Consider the following 21,856-nt stretch of genomic DNA (forward strand, 5'->3'; position numbering starts at 1 on the left):
TGGATGATTGTCCTCTTGCGGTTCCAATGTCCTTTGCCTGGGATTACAGCTCTGTTTCTTATTAACGCCATTTTATTCAGGCGTCATTAAACCGTTGAATTTTCTCTTTTTTTCGAATCTTCTGCTTTGCAGTTAATTAAGGCATTTAGAAGTAGAGAAGAAATCTAGCTGCTTACAACACTACGCACTAAACAATATTGGGCCCGTTTAATTTGTGAGCTATGAGGCCAGATGGGAAATCTGGCGGTTGTGAGCAGTATTACCCTTTTCTGTATGTTCCAGATATCTTTAATTGACTCTGATGACACAGGCACTGCGCTTTATATGTACTAATTTTTATTTCGCCATAAAATCCGCAATCATTATTGGTCAGTCGAAGAGTCCAAGAACGAAATCACACCCTTGAACAGGACATCCGGGTTGTTGAGGGAAACGAGAAAGTTCACGTGCGTGTAGTCGGGGTCGTCGATGTAGTGGTTAAACTTGAGGCGTGTTCCCAGGCTTTGGATCAGCTCCCGGACGTTGGGCGGTGTGATTACGTGATCGCCACGGCTCCAAAAAAGGCCTACGCCCGTTTTAAGGTTTTTCAACTGGTACTCTGGCGGTTCAGGCTGCAAAAGGCAGATATGTTGATAAAAACCTGTACCAAGCCGGCATCATTGCTTACCACGTTGAATTACCTGGCCGCGGCCGTACACCTCATTAGCATAAATGGTGCCTCGCTGCCAGATCCTGAGTAGCTTACTGATTATTCTATTTTAAATATGTAATTATATGAAATACGAAACTTGCGCACTCGCGTAGCCTTCGAAGGGAATATATCTTGACTTGAAAGGTTTAGATCTCCAGATACGGTTCTTTCTACAGAACAAGTGTAACGGTGGAAAGGTATTCTCACATAAGGCTGTCGGGACGAAAGAAACACGAAGGACAGAAGACTGAAAATCTCTAGCATCCCTTTCTAATGAGTGTACTGGCGAAAACAGAGCCAACGTGTTTTAACATTGTGTTAGTTGATTGATTGATTGATTGATTGATTGATTGATTGATTGATTGATTGATTGATTGATTGATTGATTGATTGATTGATTGATTGATTGATTGATTGATTGATTGATTGATTGATTGATTGATTGATTGATTGATTGATTGATTGATTGATTGATTGATTGATAAACATTACAGGGGAAAATTGTGAACTAGGGGTAGTGAGTTAGGGAGGATCAATGGTCGGCAGTCCTTTGTTCAGGAATCGCTTGGCCTCAGCAGTAGCACTGGCTCTGGTTCTCTGCATAAGACTCGGTTACAATACTCAGAGCTATCTTCGCAAGAGTAGGGCGGCTGCTTCAGTTGTACAATGTAGAATATGTGCCTGGGGGAGCATGCTTTCTTCAAAAAAGACACCGGCGTGTAACAATTTTTCGAGTCCTCTTGATATGAAATATATCCCCTGAAAACGTCACCCACCCAGCCACCTACAACTTCCACCCCCCTATCCAATCCCGATATTCATCTGCCCTGCGCAGAGCGGAGGCACGTGCCCCTGCAAAAAAAAAAAAAAAAAAAAAAAAAAGAAAAGACTATCTTAGGATTGTTAGCCATAATAATTTCTACCTTATTCAGTCCCTTTGTGACGTCCCTTACAAAAGGATCAGAAGACATGTGCATGTACAGTCAGAATAGATATCCTGCCTCCGATGTAAGCGCAAATCCAACAACCGCGAAAGAATATACCTAGTTTAGACTCATCTGACTACTTCTCTCTGCATTAACTCCGTCAAGCCATAACCTACCCGACAACAATTATTTGTGTGTGATATTTTTCTACGTCAGACATCACTTCCGGAAGAGTAAGAGTAGAAGGATGGGTTTACATCTGTTGTAATTTCATGTTCTCCCTTCCTAAAAACGTTTTTCTGTCTGTCTCTCTCTCTTTCCCTCAACAAGCCACGCATTTAGTTTCTAAGTAAGCTTATCCCACTGTGATAAGCTCAGAACGCAATACCATTCATCATATATAAATGCTTTGGCATCATGATTCTGAGGAATTGGAGCCCCAGTTTGTTAGCTCAAAAGTCCACCACAGAAACATTCTGAAACAAGCTTCTCACACCCGTCAGGCTCAACATTCGCACTTTGATCTCAGAACCATGTTCCATTTCCTGCTGGCGTCGGTTGCACTTTTGTCTTTCCTAGTGCAGTCACACACCATGTATATATTAATATTAAAAGCAGAAACTGTCTTCCATTTCCTGCTGGCGTCGGTTGCACTTTTGTCTTTCCTAGTGCAGTCACACACCATGTATATATTAATATTAAAAGCAGAAACTGTCTCACTGCAGAATCAGTCATGCAAGAAATAATGTATGCGGGAATACTATGATAATGTTGTCTTGAATGTGAACTGCGATATTTGATATTTGAGATAGACTGAAAATTTGCTAACTTATAAAAGTTTTAATGGTTGCTATATTGCGGTAGTTTTTGCGACCAAGCATTATCTACATTTAATCATCCTCCCCATTTTTTGCTCTAATACTCCATGTCAAAATCCACTCTCGCGTGTTTCGTGCCTTCCTCCATCTCAAACTACAGCATGCTTCCTTGCCCTGTGTTCTCTTCACACACTGTGCATTCAACCATGTTTTCCGCGCTCACTGGCAAATGCAGATCTTAGTTTTACGTAGTAAATGTAGACTCTGTCACCTTCCTCACCTGACAGCAGGTGAATGTGGTAAGTTTAGAGCTTAGTTCTACTCTTCGCACTTCGACTTCTAAGGTCATTCATTCGAGCGTTTGACCTTTAGCCGCAGAAACGGGCCTATCGCCAAAGTTCTTGCCAACGCCACTGACCATTTTCCTGTCTTCCTCGTACATAGCACTACCAGTGACTACCCAGCAATCATCGTATCAAGGATTTAGATGCCCCAAAAGGTCGAACAAATGCTTATTGGTTTTTCTGGTGATTCAACTAGTCCGCGAGCAGTTCTTTTGCACACAAAAACAGCATCAGATCGGACCGTATACTCCTCAAGTCCGGATGCGAGTTCGAACCCGTGTACTCGTTACAGCGAGGTTTGCATAGGATTAAGCCTCCACTATACTTAACAGCAAGAGCTTACGCTCTGGTAGCTAGGTCTAACCGGGATAAACCTGCACAGTTGTTTCCTACAATATTCGTTTTTTTTTTCGTTAACACACCTCAATGGCTCAGTGACTTTCGCACTTCTGAGATCGAGGACGTGGCTTTAGGCCAGGCTTCGGGGTTTCGAGTCGATTAAGACGATACGAAAGGAGCCCGCTTACTGTACAATATCAGTTCTCATGTAGAAGCCCAAGATGATAGAATTATTCCTGAATGTTCCACTACTGCGTCTCTTAGATACCACACCATGTCATGTCCTTTGTTTATATATAAGCATTCGCGTCGTACCGCCTGGTGACTAGCATTTACAAAAGACAAATGTTTATATTATCTAAGCATTCTTTGTGTACAGCTTACCAGAAAGAAATTAGCACTAAAAATATCCCCTCACCTGTCCGTAGACAACCTTGTTCCTTTCAGGCCCATAGTCAAACTTCTGAGGCCTTCCAGAAGTGACTAGCTGGAACAAATATATATATATATATATATATATATATATATATATATATATATATATATATGGGAACAACAAAGCTCCGCCTTTAGCAGTAGAACGCGATAGCGTAAGCTAACCACATAACATATAAATCTGCACTTTAACCAAGCCAAGTGAAAATGCCTATAGGAATAGCATGTCCAACTCGGCATCCCAGAACACTGAAATGTTGATTATTATTCCACCTTCCCACTCCAAATGAGCAACGCGTGTAGACAGTTCCTCCCAACTTTCTGATATCATGCAGCCTCATTAGGAAGCGTGAACCATCGGAGAATCAGTGCTCCGCCATGTCACCTTCCAGCTACCACCTGTCAGTGCCTTACCCGTGATGTGTCGCTCACAGCGCCAGCAGTGACGCCGACGCCTGATATTCAACGTAACGTGCCCTTTAACGCAATCACGGTAAAATTATTAGTACAGCCGGGTGACTATTGTCACCCCCGGTATCGTTCGAACCGTGATGACAACTGGCATATTTCTTCTTTGCTATTTACACTCAAAAGATTTTTACACCTTTGGGTGCAAAAAGGATGCTCGAGTGTTTCCGGGCTAACATACGTGAAAACCGGCAAGGCAGAGGGTAAAGCCCGGCGATTAGCAATCAGGGGTTTCCAATCGGCTACCCTGCGTTGTGTAAAGTGGAAGAAGGACATATAAGAAAAAGCGAAAAAGAGAAATGCACTCTGGAAAGCAAAAAGCCACTGCAGCAGTGTCCTGAGCCTTATGAGGGCTGCCGCAACAAAACACAGCATCCGTTTTCCACGCCAAACAAATGAGATTTTCACAACAAAATATGTTCCACGGTGAAACAGTGCTACTCTACTCATAGGGTGTTTGTCTAGGGACAGCTTTACACCTTTAAGGATGCAAAAAGGTTAAATGTGATATATGGCAACGCTACGATCGAGCGAACCTACCTGAGCGTAATGAAACATGTTCTTCGCGGACGTTCCTCCCGGTACGAAGTGCAGGTAGACGGGTATCCTAGACTGCAGGTAATAGGAAAAAAAAGCAGCGCGAGACTTGAAAGATAGGAACGGGTAGAGTGCGATGTACAATATTGCTTGCAGGCGTTCAGAAAATTGATTTACTTCAATGTGACTTTTTTTCAAAACATCCCATTGAATGCGTGCAATCGATCTACAAACGTAACCTCGAACCCGTCACTATTTACGATATGCAAGTGCGAAAATTTATTTTTATAATTCACAGCCGCATATTGCGTCTCTATAATTAAAATTATTTTACGAAGAAAACCTGAGCATAGGCGCAGGCTTTGAATAGCTTTTTTCCCTAGCCAAAAATGCTTGTAGTTCTACCGTCGATCTCAGCAATGTTCAACGCCTGGCGAGAGTCACGAAGAATAGCTCAGTACTTCTTCCCTGTAAAATATTAATGTGAGCTAAGCCACGGCATTGTAGTCCAAAAGCAACATCGCGGAGGTTTACCATTGTTTTTTGGGAGGTATGATGTTCTCTACAAAGCTCATTGTACGAGAGCACTGAAGAGTATGGAGGAAGACACACAAAACGGCGTTAAATTCGAAACACCGCAGCAGAATAATAAAGAAGCTAAATTGTCGTTTGTGCAAATAAACTCCTTTCAACAACACGAATCCATCAAGAAATAAGGGCCCGCACACTGGCGAATTCCTAACCATGAGTGACACGCTAACCACCCGATATTTTGTTTTTCACGGAGTGTCTAAGTGGCTGCTCCTTCTCACCTGGTTTATGTACTTGCTTCCCAAGTTTCCGACGCCATCACCGACAAGAGCGCACAGAGCTCGCGTCGGCAGGCCGCAGAACTTTTGCGCCAACGGCATGTAGAATGCACCTCGCTGCAGAACCTCGAACAGAAACGCCTGATATGCGCTGGTCTGCCCATTACGTCGTAATAAAAGTGGGGAAAAAAAAGAAGAGTGATGTTTTCATCGCACCACATGCATTTCTTGATTTGTTCTCGCCCACCTCTAGTATTCATTGTAAATCTAGAAGGCCTATTAGCTACACTTTTTAATGCTAGAACAGTAATGTCAGATAAAGGCATTTTCGTACCGTCGTCAGCAAGCCTGTCTAGAGCGCTTGAAAACCGGCCTGTCGCACAAAGAAAGTGAAATTTTTGATCAGGTAGCCTCGTTGTAGAGATAATGACGGTGCTAGAGCGAAGCGCATAGGCATACACATTTGCCCTGACAACTGCATTGTACCGGTTATAGGATAAGTGTGCCGAGATTTTACTTTCTTTGCTCCACCGCACACCACTCCAGCGCTCTAGACAGACGTGCTGACAACTGCACCTTCGGCAAGCTTAATCTTTCCCTTCCCTTAAAATGATGCAAGGTGAAATGTATTGGCTGCTTCTAAGGGCTGGTATTTTAACCTTTTAAATAGAAATACCAGGCAGAAAATATGGATCTCGCGGTTGATTTCTCTATAAACATTCAGAGTTTACTTCCAGCTAAAATGTCAATCAAATAAAATTTATGAGCCTTTAATGCGTCTAGCAAAAAACTAGGAAATAAATTTACTCCTTTCTGCGCTATCTTAAGAAACGTTGCACTAAGTTCTAAGTTTCGTGACTTCATCTGAAGGTGAGTAGTATAAATGGCTAGGAATGGCCTTGAGATCTAGGCTTTCGTCTGGATACGCATAGAACAATATCGACTGGATTACTTAATATAGTAGTGCTAAGCCATGAAGCACTTCCGTCTGCCTCTTCCCATAAAAGACCTGTCGGTTCTTTCGTACCTGAAAGCAGTTATCTCGGACGATGCATGCATGGAGTAAAAACATACTGAACCCGACAACTTCATTCGCGCGTACCAGGTATTTGTCCGCATAGGGTGCAGCAATGCTCATTGCGGGGATGTCCACACCTGTCAGCTTGTTGAATGGGGCTAACGCTGCGAACGCCTTGACCTGCGCACGATTTGAAGGAAAGAAAGTAAACGCATCTGGAATATTTGCGCATAATGACACAGCTAAGGCGCGCCTATTCATGCACCACTAAATATATCTGACTATGCTTTCCTTTAAGTACACTCTCACAAGCTGCGCGGGAAGATTTGTGTGACGCAATGCCATTCTGGTTCTTCATACACTAAGCATATCGAAAGCCCTCCGAAACCTTCACTACGCTAGGTATAGCAGGTTTTTGTGTGACACCAAATTTACCCCTCAAATGACCTTGACCTAATTAAGTATGGATGTCCACAATTTCGTGCTGTTCGCTCAAATGTATTCTTCACCTTGATTTCCCCAAAACCCAGATTAAACTGAGCTGTTGTTATTTTGGCTGTAAGAAGGAAAAGAAAATGCACGGTCCTGCTACTGGCTCTGTAGCTGAAACTAGTATCCCCCCCCCCCCCCTACAGTTTCCTCGCTAGGCTGCTAAGGCCAAAGACGACTGTACTGGTGATGTTCACATTGATAGCTCTTTAGCTCTTTTTATTTAAATATACTGCGTAGGGGTTTACCTCAAAGAAAGGGGAGGGAGCGCAAAGAAACAAGTGAGTACATTAGGAGAACCCTAACGATGGCAGTCAGAACTAAATACACAGAAGCAAGGCTTGTAGGGCTAAAACTAAAACAATACGAGAATAATACACCAACTTCACACACGCGTATTTTCTTCAAATACACAATAAATGCTTGGACAATGGAAATGTCGGCAATATCTTTGGGTAATTCGTTTTAGTGGCTTCTAGTTTTATTGGTTATCCAGCATAGTGAACTGAATTTAGAAAAATTTACCTTTACATACACATGATGGCACTGGACTCGAAACGAAGATCTACAATTAAGCAGCTTGAATTCTGTGTGATCATACAGACAAAATAAAAAATTAAGATGGCACGAGAGCAACACAGTAACACGTACAATTGAGAGTGTCGGAAAAACAACATATAAAGCGTATTAGATACATCTTGCAAAGAACCTGAGAACATTAACAAATACTACTCTGACGAGCTAAAACAAAAACAAAATTGCACAGAAAAATATGCGGAGAAGCACAGAGAAAAACAGCTCAATTCTCTGTAAAATGCGAAACATGAAGATCGTAATGCAACGAGCATAAATATAACTTCATTTTTCTTATGTCGAATAAGTTATCAGTTAGTGAACGGGAGTTTGAAGGCCGAAATGCTACGCGGAAGCAATAAAAACAAACGTTCATCGACCAAAAATTCTATTTCACCCCAAACACAAAAAAAGAAACAAGACAACGATTATAGACTAAATGTATGTATAGGCTGTAAACAGTTCACAACTCAACTTGAGGCTTAGGTTTGCATCAATTTTCACCTTTAATGAGGGAGCTGGGCCTCTACGACTCGTCCTCCTACCTAGCTTCATGCTTCACAGCTGCGCCTAACTCACTGGTTCTGCTATCAGAGGAAGGTCTTGTCAATGGAACAAGCAGCCAAAAAAACAGCGAGTAAGAAGATTTGTGTCAAAGAGGTGTCCTTCGAAATATGCCATTTCCATGCGGTTCATGACTGCTGTATTTTCTTCACCACTTCGTCTATTTTCGATTGCTGACTAGTCAGCCGTAAATGAACGAACAATTCGCGGCATAACCAGCACGAACTCGCAGTACTGCATGCGTTTCCCTCGAAAACAACAGTATTTTTTTTACTGGTAACCACTCGTTCAATCCTCGCCGCAAACTTTGCTCTCAGTCCAATTCGGCTACCATACGTGATGCTACAAGATTACCTACTCTGCGTTGGTATATTCAGAAAATACCCAGTCCACCTATTGGATGACTGAACTGCGCATGCGCAAACCCCTAGCGGCGCACGATGCAATCAATATGGGAGGCATTGCTCCGCAGCGCTTCCATAGGTCACACGTGGCCAGCGGGAACGGTCGCATTCAAGGCCATTTCCAGCGCCTTCGATCATGGCGTCACCATGCCCACACTCGAGAGGCGAATTCGATGTACAGGGTCATCCACTTCTAGCTATACCATGGTCACTGCTTTCAAAGCAACATTGCGCCCGACGCAGGCACATATCGATGCAAAACGATATAAGCACAGAGGGAGCCGGACGTGCTGCTTCACATGGCCTGCCACTTAGCTTTATTGCGCGGCCGGGTCGGACGCAATGATAATTATAAAGCAGGGACCTTGTTATAGCTAGCAGTGGACGTGGCTGTACCTCTTAAAGGGACACTGAAAACTCCAGCGAGAAAGTTCTTCTTACGAGTAAAAGCACCTAAATTCTCTTACCTTCTCCTTCTGGTTATGTTTATTGCTCTCCCTGGGAAAAAGGCACATTTACAGCAGAGAAAATTGGATCCAAAAGTATGCTCTCCAGTCGCTTAAGACGTCCTTATTGGGAGTTACAGTTGGCCACCACCTTGAAGTAAATAGCCGTCTAGCTGAGCATCTCGGGATCGCATCCAAAGATCGATATTGACGCATGTTTGCTTACGAAATTGGCCGGTAATGTTTTCTCTGTTTTGGCGGCTCAAACCTCACAAAGGCTCCGCTTTCAGAAAGAGTGCTCGCCTTGTTAATTTAGCGCGCTACTCTATGATGCAGGACAATTTCTACCAGAATTCAATGTCTCTTTGAGTTCATTGTTACCATTATAAAAAGCTTTCTTGCACTTTCTCACCCCCAGAAACCAAAAAATATCTCAACACTCGCCTTGGAGTTGTATTCCGGCTTCTCGGAGAGCATGCTGAACATTATTAGCGTGCCTTGGGAGACGCCAACGTAGGGAATGCTTTCCGAGCATGTGGCACGAAGCACATAGTCGATTTGTGCCGGCAAGTCCAGCGTGGCATGTTCGTGGAAGCTGGGGATAGTGAGCACGTTGTTATTGGCAGGCTGTTTGAATTAACATTAGAAGCTCACTAAAGCGGACATTTGCTCCAATACTGCAATTGGGCAGTCAATAGCATTTCGTTTCTCTCGAACACCACAGATGCTGAAAAGCGCGGGCAAAATGGCGCAAAACGCTCTCGACTAGAACCACGATCCGCACAAGCAGCAATTCAGAAATAGTCTCTGCAACATGCAAGGACCTAGCCCAACATGAAACATCAAAAGGTGAACTCAACGAACATGCCGAAAAATATTGATTTCAGGAACCTGAGAAGAAACAAAATATGATGTATAATACAGAGCTGAGCTCACCAGCTCAGTAACAATTGCCTTCCTCGGGTTCAATGCGAAAATAATGCGTATAATTTAATATTCGTAAGTATCGGTTGCTGCTGCCATTTTTGAGGGCTGGGTAATGAAGGTGCAAACGGAAAGGTTGGTTGGTTGGTTGGTTGGTTGGTTTGTGGGGTTTAACGTCCCAAAGCAACTCAGGCTATGAGAGACGCCGTAGTGGAGAAGGAGATGGGGGAGGGGGGGGGGGGGATGACTCCACTCCCTTTGTTGAATCAGCTGCGATATAAAACAAAACTGTGTCAAAATATAAGGCTGCGGTAACTCTGCTGTAGGTTTAGTTTTTAAAATTTATTATACCATGTTGCTTTCTGTGCAGCTTTATTTTTGTCCCTTTCTGGGTAAGTACAATCACCATGTTGAAGTCCTAGCAGTTTTACGGCCATCAGAACTTTAAATTATCCCTATTTTTTGCATTTGCAAGAGCACCCGAAAAAGCCATGCGATGTTTTGGGCAATCTTCTTGTTTGCTGTCAACACAAAACCCCGCCGGGGTGGCGCAATGGTTACGGCGCTCGACTACTGTTCCCAAGGACGCGGGATCAAATCGCGGCCTCGGCGGCCACTTTTCGATGGAGGCGAAAAGCAAGACGCCCGTGTGCTGTGCGATGTCAGTGCTAGTTAAAATACCCCAGGTGGTCTAAATTTCTGGAGTCCTCCACTATGGCGTCTCTCATAGCCAGAGTTGCTTTGGGACGTTAAACTTCACAAACCAAACCAACCAAGCCAAACCTTTTTGAAGCTTCTCCTTGATGCACATACCTGTGCAAGTAGACGAATGGCCATTTCCCAAAATGCATTGGTTTGCTATTCTCCTGGGCAAAACAAATCTTGTAATGAATGACTGAGAGCAATTCTCTGCATTTTCTGCCTACCTCTCTCCAGAACTGTACGAAGTAGCTCAAATAGACAGTTCAGTCTGCGTTCACCCTCACCGCTCTTTCAGGACTGCCACAAAGCCGTGAATTCGTGACTGAACGAACGACGACTCACGTGAAGTTCCAGAATGCAGGTGAGCGGACCTTTAATCGCCGATGTTGCTTGCCGTACGCGTTTCCTCGGACGTTTCCCAGCCAGACGTCGTAACCGTGGTCGGCTAGAACGTAGCCTGCGAATTATCCACGTTGTAAATGCTATGCGTTACCTAGTTGAACGCTTTAAACGAAATAAGGGAGCAAGCACTTTGCTTCAAAGCGCCACGTACGCTCTAGGTTCTTTTCACGGTGCGCTGTTGCATCCTGAATTCTCGGATAGAGATTAGACGTCATGTACTCAAAGATCTCGACCTTCCTACATTAGTTCTTGGCCGCAAAATGTCAATACTATGCCTCTTCCATAAGCTATACTATCACTTTCAACACCTGCGCCAATCCCTTATTCTCCCTGCAGCACGCTGGTTTCAATAAATCATTTTACCAACAGTAAACTACCAGACTCAACAGTGATTAAATGTGATGCTATTAAATTTAAGGAACTTTTGCTGTCTCCCTTTGAAAATTAAAATGATCACAATTTGCTTTCAAAATGCAATGCTTGGGGTACCTGAGCAACCCATTTGTAAGTCGGTTGCTTTATTTTATTAAATTTTTGTGATTGCTTTAAATAATTTTTCTTTAGATTACGTTGCATTGCATGTATTGTATTTATTTCAGTCTCTGTTCATTTAACTTATTTTACTGCATTTTGCTTGCTATGTGCTGCTACATCCTCACTGTGTTCTATGTACTTTTTCATGCATGTCGTCTTCCACCCCACCCCCCTATGTAATAAATACATTGTCAAGGGTCTTGAAGGGTCCAATAAATGATAATGATGATAATGGCATTAAAGCTAAAATAGAGTGTAGCTTTTCGGACACTGAGCTTGGGCATCGTGCTGTTAGTCTCAAAGCACGCGCCCAGCTGAAGCACATTAGCCCTTTTTTTTAACAAAAAAAATTATATCCTCAGGGCATCCGTAGGGTATGAGATGAAGAATGAAGAAATGTTTAAATGACTGGAAAAAGGTTGTCTAATTTTATGAAGTCCAGGAGTGAACGATGATGTGGTCCCCTGTGTAAAAGCGAGATACGAGGCAGAATTGCTTGCTGAGAGGCTAGCTGTCGTCAAGTGCCGGATTCGCGTCGGTTTCAGTGCAGGGCAAACCAACAGCAGGTGGTGAATGTCGGCTTCAACATTTTCGTCTTTACATATCGAACACCCTGGGTGGGGAAATAAGTGTCGGAAGTGAGACCACATCCGAGTGACAGCTGGTGTGAGGGCCACACCGACCCCTATCCTCCTAAGCTCAACCTCCTCTGCACGGGTGAGACCGCGGGGGAGGGTTACCGCACATGAAGGGATAAGAGCATGTGTGCGGCGCCGGAGGTGTTCTTTTCTCTATAACAGGAGGGTAGCGTCGTCCGCATCAAGGAGCCGTGGTGATGATGAGTCTTGGGTATCGAGGAGGGTCGCTGAAACTGCTTGACTTTGGGAAGGCAGAAAGTTCCGTGGGGCCTACTGAATACGTACTGAGTGCGGGATGCGCTCCTCAAGATGATGAATGTCTTGACATATTTTTGAGCAACGGCTGGTACGTCGGTGCAAACGTACTGCTTGAAGTGCGTCCGTGCGGATGACAACAACAATACTCAACACAGATCTCTTGAAAAATGCACATTTACTCACAAGTACTAGCCTTAAGATATTCCAAGTAGTAACGGTGCATATTCCCCACTTACCTGAATGTGTAATGTTGTGGCTGTAGGAAAAAGGAAAAGAAAACGCCCAGGCCTGCTACCGACTCTGTAGCTGAGTCATTTCTGCTGCCTTGTGCGGACAGCAGGGAGAAAGTAGAGAAGAAAGAAAAAGAGGGAGAGAAAGACGCGCACCGCAACAGCCGTCGTCCACCACCTAAGCGGTGGCGAATGCAATGACGACCAACAACAGATAAAGATTCGGTGACAGGCTAGCCTCGCCGCAAGCGGCGTTGACCTACCAGTTCCAGCCCCGTAGGGCCAGGAACACCCACCCTTCATCGCCTCCCCCCTCCTTGAATGTGTAAGCAGAACCATACTTTGCTTTTTTTTCCTTTCTTGGGTCTCTAGATCTTTACAAAGTTGTCCTTGGTAGTGAAAACCCGTGCCTATAGATTGAGTGACTTCGAGTTTGAGGAATCTAAAACTAAAATTCGGCACCGCAATCTTTCCCTCCGTATTCGGCACACTGATTCGCACTGCATTCTTTTCGACTTACCCAGTGACTGCTCGGAGAAGTCCAGCACCCAATTGGAGGAGTCTCCGGTCAGCCCACTCATGAGAAGAACGGGTGGTTTGCAGCGAGTCCTCCCCCGTGAATTCCGTCCCCGGGGTATCCGGTGCAGCTCTATCACGTATCCGTCACTCGTCACCACGCGATGGACCTCAAATGGGTAGCCTTTTCTCGTAATCAGCGTCCTCTAACAAAAATCAGCACCGGAAATTGTTTCAATCTAAAATTCTGCTTAGTCCTTCCAAAAGCGTATTCAGTAGCCAGAATATAACGTGCTGTACAAGTCAATGGCGCGCCACGAAAGCTATTCGGTTCCGATACAAGTGGGCACAATACATTAACACCCTTCCGACATATCTGAGATCACTCACTGTGGCTTGTGCGGATACCTGATTGTGGTTTTGACCGTCTCTCTCGCTTCTATCAAAAACAGTCGAGATAAATGATGTAGAATATAGATATAATCATTTGTTTGATTAATTATTCGTTGTTTATTTCTAATACCACCGATGTACAATTCTACATAAGATAAGAAAAGAAAATTGAAGATAAATGCAAAACGTTTTACATAAATCGTGAAAATGCAGTCAGACCAAGTACAACGGGAAAAGCACAAAATTCGCGGTATGCAACAAAAAACTAGAAACGTCACACTGACAAGTTACAAGACTAAAATGCGAAGGTACAAAGATCAAAGAAAAGAGTTTTATGTGAAACGTAGTGCGATCTTAAACGAAAACTAATTATTAAAAGTCTGAAACGCAGATTTAGTTATAAATTTAAGTAGTTCTAAAATTATTTCAATGCGTTATTTTCAGTTTCAATTAAAGATATAAAATCACGTATGTCCATACTTCAGGCTAAAAACAAATTTTTTTCTTCTCATTTCTTTTTCGTTTGCATAAGCCAAATTATATTGCGGTTCATCATAAGAAAACGTTGTCGCCCCAACTCACCTGTTCCAGCTTTACAACGACAAACTACAGTCTTTGCCCTTAGTGTAGAGTCCAATGGGTTCGCTTCTGAGCCACTTCGTCAGCTTGAAATGCATTTTCAGTGTTCCAAATCCTTTCATGGTAAGATGATTTTTTGTCATATCCTCATCATTGGGAAGGTAAGATGATTTTTGGTCATACCCTCATCATTGGGAAGGACTTCCACTAATACTAAAACAGCGCCACCACATGGTTCAGAAGCAGACCCCCTGGGCCCTACACTTTTTACAAAGGCTGTAAATGTGAGTTTCTCGATTACGTAAGTTTTGGGGTCGACGGATCTGCTGGCGTACAGGTACGTCACTACCGAAACTTCTCGTATCCTCCGACTGGCAAATTACTGTATTCACCACGTGTAGCAGAAGCATAATGTAACGTGCAGGCTGAGACATGTTTGGATGCTGCGAAGGCATGGATCGGTAAGATAACATAAAACAGGCAATTCATTTAGTCGGTGGTCTCGCGAGAAGTTTGAGAGTGTGACGAGCACTAAAGTTGGTTTTGCGCCTGAAAACACGTGATAGGAAAAAAAGTACATGAACGTAGATAGAGAAGAGGACGAGCGCTCCTCCTGTTTCCGTTCTACGTTTGTGTACCGTTCTTTTTTTTTTTTTCGCTCCTGTGTCTTCCTCATCAAACAATCAACATGCCTAAGTATAGTTGTTTTGTAGGGTTTAACGTCCCAGAGCGACTCAGGCTATGAGAGACGCCGTACTAGAGGACTCCGGAAATTTCGACCACCTGGGGTTTTTTAGCGTGCACTGACATCGCACAGCACACGGGCGCCTCGCTTTTCGCCTCCAACGAAAAGCGGCCGCCGAAGCCGGGATTCGATCTCGCAACCTTGGGTACAGTACAGTAGTCGAGCGCCGTAACCACTGCGCCATCCCGGCGGAGCCCTGAGTATAAGTTCTTCCTATAGTTTCATAACTTCTTGAGCCCCAAAGATGGCAAACCCCCTCGAGTTGTTTGGACGCGATTTTGTCTCTTGCAGCGCCCACAATTGTGGGCCCCAAAGATGGCAAAACCCCTCGAGTTGTTTGGACGCGATTTTGTCTCTTGCAGCGCCCACAATTGTGGGTTTCACGCTTATAATTGATATCACATTTGGTATGTCTTATTTTTATCTGGAACACCTGATTAACTCTAACACGTCAGAAATCTTGTGAAATTACCGAAACAGCTGAAAACTAGGCACAAACTTTCAGTGCACAAATACACCATAAAATGAAAATAAAGTTTTTCCGCACAATGTACGTATTTTCATCCAGGTAGCATAAGCGTCGAATCGCTTGTGCGCAGAGCTGGACAGACCGGTGATGTTGCAAAACAACTTTAAGGAAGGCCACCATGACAAATGCATGAATGAAAAGTGTACGCCTGAGAGTGTATGTGCACCTGACAGACGAACATAACTTATCACAGAACGTAGGGGAAAAAAACGAAACGGCATATATAATCAGCTTTAAAACAAAAAGAGAGGAGAAAGAAGAAAATCAAAAAAGATATCATGCCTTTCACAAGGGCATGCCTCGTCATTGCTAGAGTACAAAGATCCAAATTTGTCACGGCTCAAATAGAAAAAGAACAAATTGTATATGTTAACCATAATTTACATAGCTTTATTTTACCTGAACTGAAATTCGAGACGTGGATATCGTACAAAAGCTGGTCGAAATAAAACGTTGTTTTAATGATGTCATAACAGAATTAGGTTCATTTGAAACCAACGCATAGTGGGGCACTCCGTTTGTTTTTTTCTGCCTGCTCGTGCATTCGCAAACAATTTCGAGACTATGTTTACTGATACAATGTTCAGCTCTTTCTTGAAGTGATTGAAATGATATGTTTGTAAATTCATAAATACCGCGTGTCCACCTGACTGTCCATTCTCTCACCTTTGTCATCCACGTACGAAGCCAGGTCAGCCGGTCTCATCCTGCGGACCTTTCTAACATAAACGAGTGCAAGTAACCGTCTCTCTTTGTATTCGTGTTATGAAGTTCGAAGGGAAATTGTCTCCCAACAAATGGCAACAGAAATATCAAATCTAGTGTATAACAATATAATAAACCCCAGCCGCTCTTTCCGAGCAACGCTAGGCGTTAGAAGGTAAAACGTGCACCCATACCCCTCCAGCAGAGAATGTTGCTTAGCTTGCTTGAGTCGGCACTCGATGAGAAATCGATAGTCCGATGGATATCACTGCAGCCAGACGGTGCAAAAGGAGCCCCAGAGGAACGCTCCAAGTTCTACTCTGGGGTAATTTTTGTCAAGCACGTACTGAAAAGAAAAAGTTTGAACTGCTTCCGAGTTTCAAGCTTCTTTCTCACAGAACATAGACAAGGTTGTCAAACGAGCCCAGCGCTAGGCAGGTGCGCAAACAGCGGACTGGGGCGGGAGGAAAAGTGTGACGGGGATGTATTCGTGCCCCTTCTATTGAGGCTTTGTTTACGCTCTGTGTAGTGAAATGAGTAGGGCGAGTTCATTGGATACCGTAGCTGAAGAGCGTGGAATGATGCAATATGTGCGCTGCTTTGGCTCGGGTTCAAATCGAGGTGATGATGATCGGTTTCAGCATCGGAGGCTTGAAATGGATCTGTGAGAGCCTCGAGAGCGAAGCATATGTTGCTCGCTTCAGCGCTAACAAAGCAATTTTTCAGGTTTCCAATAAATATGCAGGACCCTCAGCTCATTTTTTTTTCAGCTTTAGCATTTCAACCGGTTTAGAAACATTTGACATCTCGTCGTCAGCCAAGCTCTCTGTGAGTAAAGTTTATTCAAGGAATTGCGATGTATTGCAAAAGTATACGAATACTGTCTGCGCGCTCTCGAGCACTTGTCCTTAGTATGCCTCTTTCTGCTCCAGATTATTCCAAATAAGTACTATTTTTTTCGTGGAAAAGTTTAAAACATCCTTTGTCGCTTGCGGTCAAGATAAACTTGAATATTCAAAACCAAGAAGCACGCAACGGCAATATCAAGAAAGAATGAACTTTTCCAAACACCAACTGCATTCAAACGCGCTAAAATCAGCAGGGTAAGAGCAAACACTGCTTTCTTTTTAACAACTGATATTTTCAACCCGTCCTCAGCCCTTTCTTTTTTTTATGTTTCGGCTCATGTATCCTCACTCACAGCTTCCTCCCTTCCCTTACGGTGCGGTCCAGGTGTCCACAGCTACAAGTGTGACATATACTGCGCTTTTCCTTTCCTGTACACCAATACTGCGGCTGCGCCTTTTCTTTTAGCCCTTTTAAAACCATACACATGTCCATACTAGATGCACGCAGTTTATGTGAATTCTTGCACGTGGCTGCACTCCACACATTTCTGTGACACTACCACCACCTTTTATGCCGTGTGGCCAACTCAGCGCCATAAATAAATAAATAAAACCACACACAAACACGCGCATAACTTTCGAGGGTATGGCAGTGTTCAGCTTCACATCCAACCTCTCTTTATTGTGCACCCTCAGTGCATAGTTAAGAACCTCGAGTAGTTGAAATCATCCGGAACCCTCCATTACGGCTTCCCTCATAGCCTGAATAGTCATGAAAAGTTTGAGCGTTTCATGACTATTCAAGCTAGGAGGGATAACGAATGAAACTTAACTAACCAGCTGTGCACGCGCTGCGTTCACTGGAGGCCCCCCAGTCTCCATTAAAAAGAAGGGGGGGGGGGGGGAGGGGGGGGGCTAAGAGCTGCGCACATGATTGGCAGTGATGGCGGTAAACATTTTTATTGATAAACAAATAGGGTGAGGCTCCGAAGTGTCTCAAGAAACCGAATTGCATCCTTAGTACGTCCGTGGCGGTGGAAGGCTGCCTCAAAACAGCTTTAGCTACAAACCCGCAGCCCGTTTCTTGTTCAAAACAAAACAATCCGCGGAAATATCTAAGAAACGCAAAACTCGAAGCGTAAACAATGGGGAAATACCGCGAAACTCACAATGTCCGTGATGTCAGGATCGCGACCGGTATAGAAGCTAGAAGAAGGCTTCGGAGCTAGCCAGTTGACATTCGCAACCGGCTGGACGGCCAGCGCCAGGAGGGACACGAGGGAGGCTTGTACAAGCACACCGGACGGCGGCATCTCCGTGCACGGTTTCCAGATTTAGCTCGCTCGGGCCCAGACCGGACAGCAATTCCTGGTACGCGCCGCGGGGAAGGTGTCACCGCATGCTTTCTGTCTCCTCCTGGTCGGAGACTCTCAATCACCGTCGCACACAGTTCCGGCGCAGTGGATAAGCTTTCGTTATATTTTCGTTTTCGGGATTGATTTAAAGGGTGCGAGAACAGCTGAACCTCCCTAGCCAGGGCCAAGGCCTTGCATCTTCGCTGTCTAACGCGCGCGAAATGACAAATGGTCTAGAGGAAGTGCCTTAATAGACTTCCCCTGAAAACTATCGCCGAAATCACAAGCTGGTTTATTAACATTTCTCAAAAAGCGCTGCGAGGGACTCTTTCGTTCTCTCTTCTTTATCTTCCTGGCTTAGCCACGAATGCAGAAGCGCGTGTCGCTAACTATGCTCTCGCATTCTGAAGCGAATCATCTCATTGTCCCTCCCTTCCTCCTCCAAATATAGAATCCGAACATATGGGATCACTATCTGCTGTCCTGTCGGCATTTCTCGCCAGGATGATACTAAAAAATTCTGCTTCTAAAACTGGTGCGAGTTCGACAGATCAGATAGTTTTATTTTTCTTGCAGCATGTGTAATTTAATAAAGCCAAAAGAAATGTCCCCTTGTTTACACTTCATATGCTCATCAATTTCCACTGGGAACGCGTCTTCCCCTGACCTAGAGCTCAACTTTTAGCTCGTGAACGACTCGAAAAAGGTTTCTGTAATTATGGCTTGCATAGTGTAAAACAGTTCTGAAAAACATTTGCCATAATATTCATCATCATGAACATCTCCTTCAGCCTTCAGAAACTTATTCCTGATTGAGGACTAGTACCCGATGCTTTAGCCTAATTTCCCACCTACCAGTCAATAATTTCATACAGCTTCGTGGAGCATCAAAAATGTTTCATTAGAATCGGTCACCTTGTTCAAGTACCTTGGCGTATGCCTTTCATCACTTATTCTTGGACGAACAGGTCGCTTGCGTAACTATAAACGCTAGCCACTTGCTCGCCAACCTATAGCATACCTTTTTATAATGCACAGACTTCTCTCCAATTTCTTCTAGAAAACTACTCCGCTAAAAGCTTGACTACTTTTTTGTTATGGGACCCAAAGACGAAATCAATAAAAACCTTTTAGGGAAGACGTCCGATACCATGATGCTTATTTTATTCCTAAAACCTACAATCACACATCAAGTTACAGAGCAATGAAAAACACACTTTACCCCCAGTTCCATTACGTAGGAATATATCACGTCCCCGTCCTTCTACAGCGTCAACCTGCTGAAACTTTTCAAGCCTTTCGACGGTACCGAACATAGATATAACGCGTTAGCTAATGAAACATCATGAAACACCCGTGCTTCATCTGTGGGACGCACGTGGCGCCATGCGTTGGCCCAATGACACGGTAATTTTATTTTATTTTGTTTGTTTGTTTGTTTGTTTTTCATTTTCTTTGTGATTTTGTTTCTATGATGTCGGGATCACGTGGTATGCATGGTATCACGTCGTGGGCACACACTCAACGCTGAGTCAAACACCTGTGGGAACGATAATGTCAAGGGTCGATTGCGGTGTCACCCCAAACTCGCGGAATGTGGGCAGTATAGAGCTAACGCTTTAACACACATTGCTCATTCCTCCGAAATATATTTCATTACGCACTGATGATCCACACAAAGTTAGGGGTTCCCCAAACTCGCGGAATGTGGGCAGTATAGAGCTAACGCTTTAACCCACATTGCTCATTCCTCCGAACTATGTTTCATTACGCACTGATGATCCACACAAAGTTAGGGGTTCCACTAGGTCACACTACCGTTCGCCTAGAGCGGTATCATTTACCAGAAGATCTAGCACTGACGGATGACCTCGAGCATTTAAGAAAAAAAAAGGGCTCAGCGCCTACTTTTCGCGCAGACGAATTGAGCTTTTTGTATGTGTTTTTTTTCTTCAGGGCCACATAAGTGCTATCTTATTGTGGCTGATATTTGCTTCTCTGCCTTTATATTCTCAACGCAATAATGCCGTATAAGTATTACGAACAAAGATCTACAGTCTTTTCATTCGTTTTTTCTGCTCTCTTTGCAATGTTTCTCACTCCAAGCCCTCATTTCACTCAGAGATTACATGTATGTACGGCAACCCGAGTGATCTTGACCGCCTTGCAAGAGCACAGGACAGCTGCCAAAACGTACAAGAGAAAGCATCGATTGAAGCAGATCGCTACTACCCACAATACGGCTATAAGTAGCCAAGCGCTTCTCTGTTGTGTTGCCTAGCAAGCCATTCGTTCTAGTGGGTTACTTTTTGTGTTAATGCTCAGTATCTTACATCGAGTACAGAGGTCTCCTCGTTCACTGTGCTGTTCGAGAGATGGGATACGCACGAACAACATATGGTTTCTAAGGGGTCAAGTTGCTTGAAGGAAACAGCTACAATCTATAGTTATGCCCTTTCAGAAAGAGCAGAGTAGGCGGGAAGGGGGGGGGGGGGGGGGGGCAGATGGGCTTTTTTTGTTCGGTCTGGCTGAGCAAGACGCGTCCTTCCTTACTACCGGTCATCTGTCTTTTTGTCATTGTTGTGTGAACCTGCACGACCGTTTCTTTTTTCTTACAAATCGAATGTCACCCGGTCACGCCACTTCGAGATAACTTGGGCAGCGCCTTATTATTGACCCTTCCTGTTCCGGGCTGGTCGCTGTCGTAACTGGTAGTTCGAAGTTGCACATTCAATGCGGCGTCCACCTTTGACGACGGGCTGTGGTAAAGAAAAGTTGAACGGCGAGTTTAGGACACCGAATTTTAGCGCAACGGTCGAAGCGTGAGAAGTCAGGAGTTGTTTGGTAAACATGAGAATAGGTCCAAAAACAGGCGTCCGCTTCACGTTCTCGAAAACCATCGAACAAAAAGAATATTTTGCTTGAAATACGCAATTTACTATGCGTATGATTCCGAAAGGTCACGGAGGTATATTTTAAAAATGAATAATAAAGCACGCGCTGAACAGCGCTGTTATTTTAATTGTAGTAGAGGAATATAATACTAAGCCCGCATGCCTTAAAATGGAAATTAACCTGTTAGAGAAATACATTTCCGGGTAAAACTATATTTCTCACCACTGCAAGATGGCCAGAATGTGATTGAGATATAAATTATTTTTAACTCGAATTCAAGCCATTTTCTTTTATTTATTTAAGATTGTATGACTGACGTCGATATATGTTGCCAACAAGAGCTTCACGACACAGTATTTTGCTGCCCCTAGAGGCGAGACCGAGAGCCTCTCCAAGTATAATGCACAGTACTGCAAACTTTTACAGATGCAAACAGGTGATGCAACCGCGAAGAACCTTGACGGTCACACGATTAAACTCAGGCAGCGTATTGTTGTTTACTGCTAGTAAAGTAAGGCTTACTGTTCAGTAATAAGAAGATTATCGTTGAAGAACGGAAAACGCATTCATCAGATGTGTGACCCAATAAAGATAGGAATAAATTTTCCTTCCCCGAATTCTGAAAAGGACCGTGGGGAAATCAAGGAAAAATTACTATCTCCAAGAAGGCCATGTCACTGTAGGCGCATTTTCTGATAGGCTACAGCGATCACCATCTCTTCCAAACGAAAGTCAATCTCTT

The 21,856-nt window shown here is 43.9% G+C and overlaps 1 protein-coding gene across 1 annotated transcript; it reads right to left on the reverse strand.

Annotated features, from left to right (window-relative positions):
• Window positions 1-362: 362 nt before the first annotated feature.
• On the reverse strand, window positions 363-18,177 carry LOC146173178 (gastric triacylglycerol lipase-like). The gene is made up of 9 exons (XM_084585152.1): window positions 18,034-18,177; window positions 13,070-13,271; window positions 10,830-10,944; window positions 9,306-9,456; window positions 6,470-6,565; window positions 5,371-5,523; window positions 4,562-4,633; window positions 3,537-3,605; window positions 363-611 (listed from the first exon to the last, which is right to left on the reverse strand). The coding sequence occupies exons 1-9, from the start codon at window positions 18,175-18,177 to the stop codon at window positions 363-365; spliced, it is 1,251 nt and encodes a 416-aa protein (XP_084441278.1).
• Window positions 18,178-21,856: the final 3,679 nt, after the last annotated feature.

This window comes from Amblyomma maculatum, chromosome 11 (assembly GCF_055883805.1).
Source record: "Amblyomma maculatum isolate TAMU_Amacu chromosome 11, ASM5588380v1, whole genome shotgun sequence".
In the NCBI taxonomy this organism is placed as follows: Eukaryota; Metazoa; Arthropoda; class Arachnida; order Ixodida; family Ixodidae; genus Amblyomma; species Amblyomma maculatum.

Bases quoted from the DNA above. Each gene is read 5' to 3' on its own strand.
- LOC146173178 (XM_084585152.1), bottom strand. From the start codon at position 18,177: ATGCCGCCGTCCGGTGTGCTTGTACAAGCCTCCCTCGTGTCCCTCCTG. The intron at 13,272-18,033 runs GTGAGTTTCGCG...GATTTTTGTTAG, and splicing joins ATCCTGACATCACGGACATT to AGGACGCTGATTACGAGAAA. The intron at 9,457-10,829 runs GTGAGTCGTCGT...CACTATCCCCAG, and splicing joins CCTGCATTCTGGAACTTCAC to CTTCCACGAACATGCCACGC.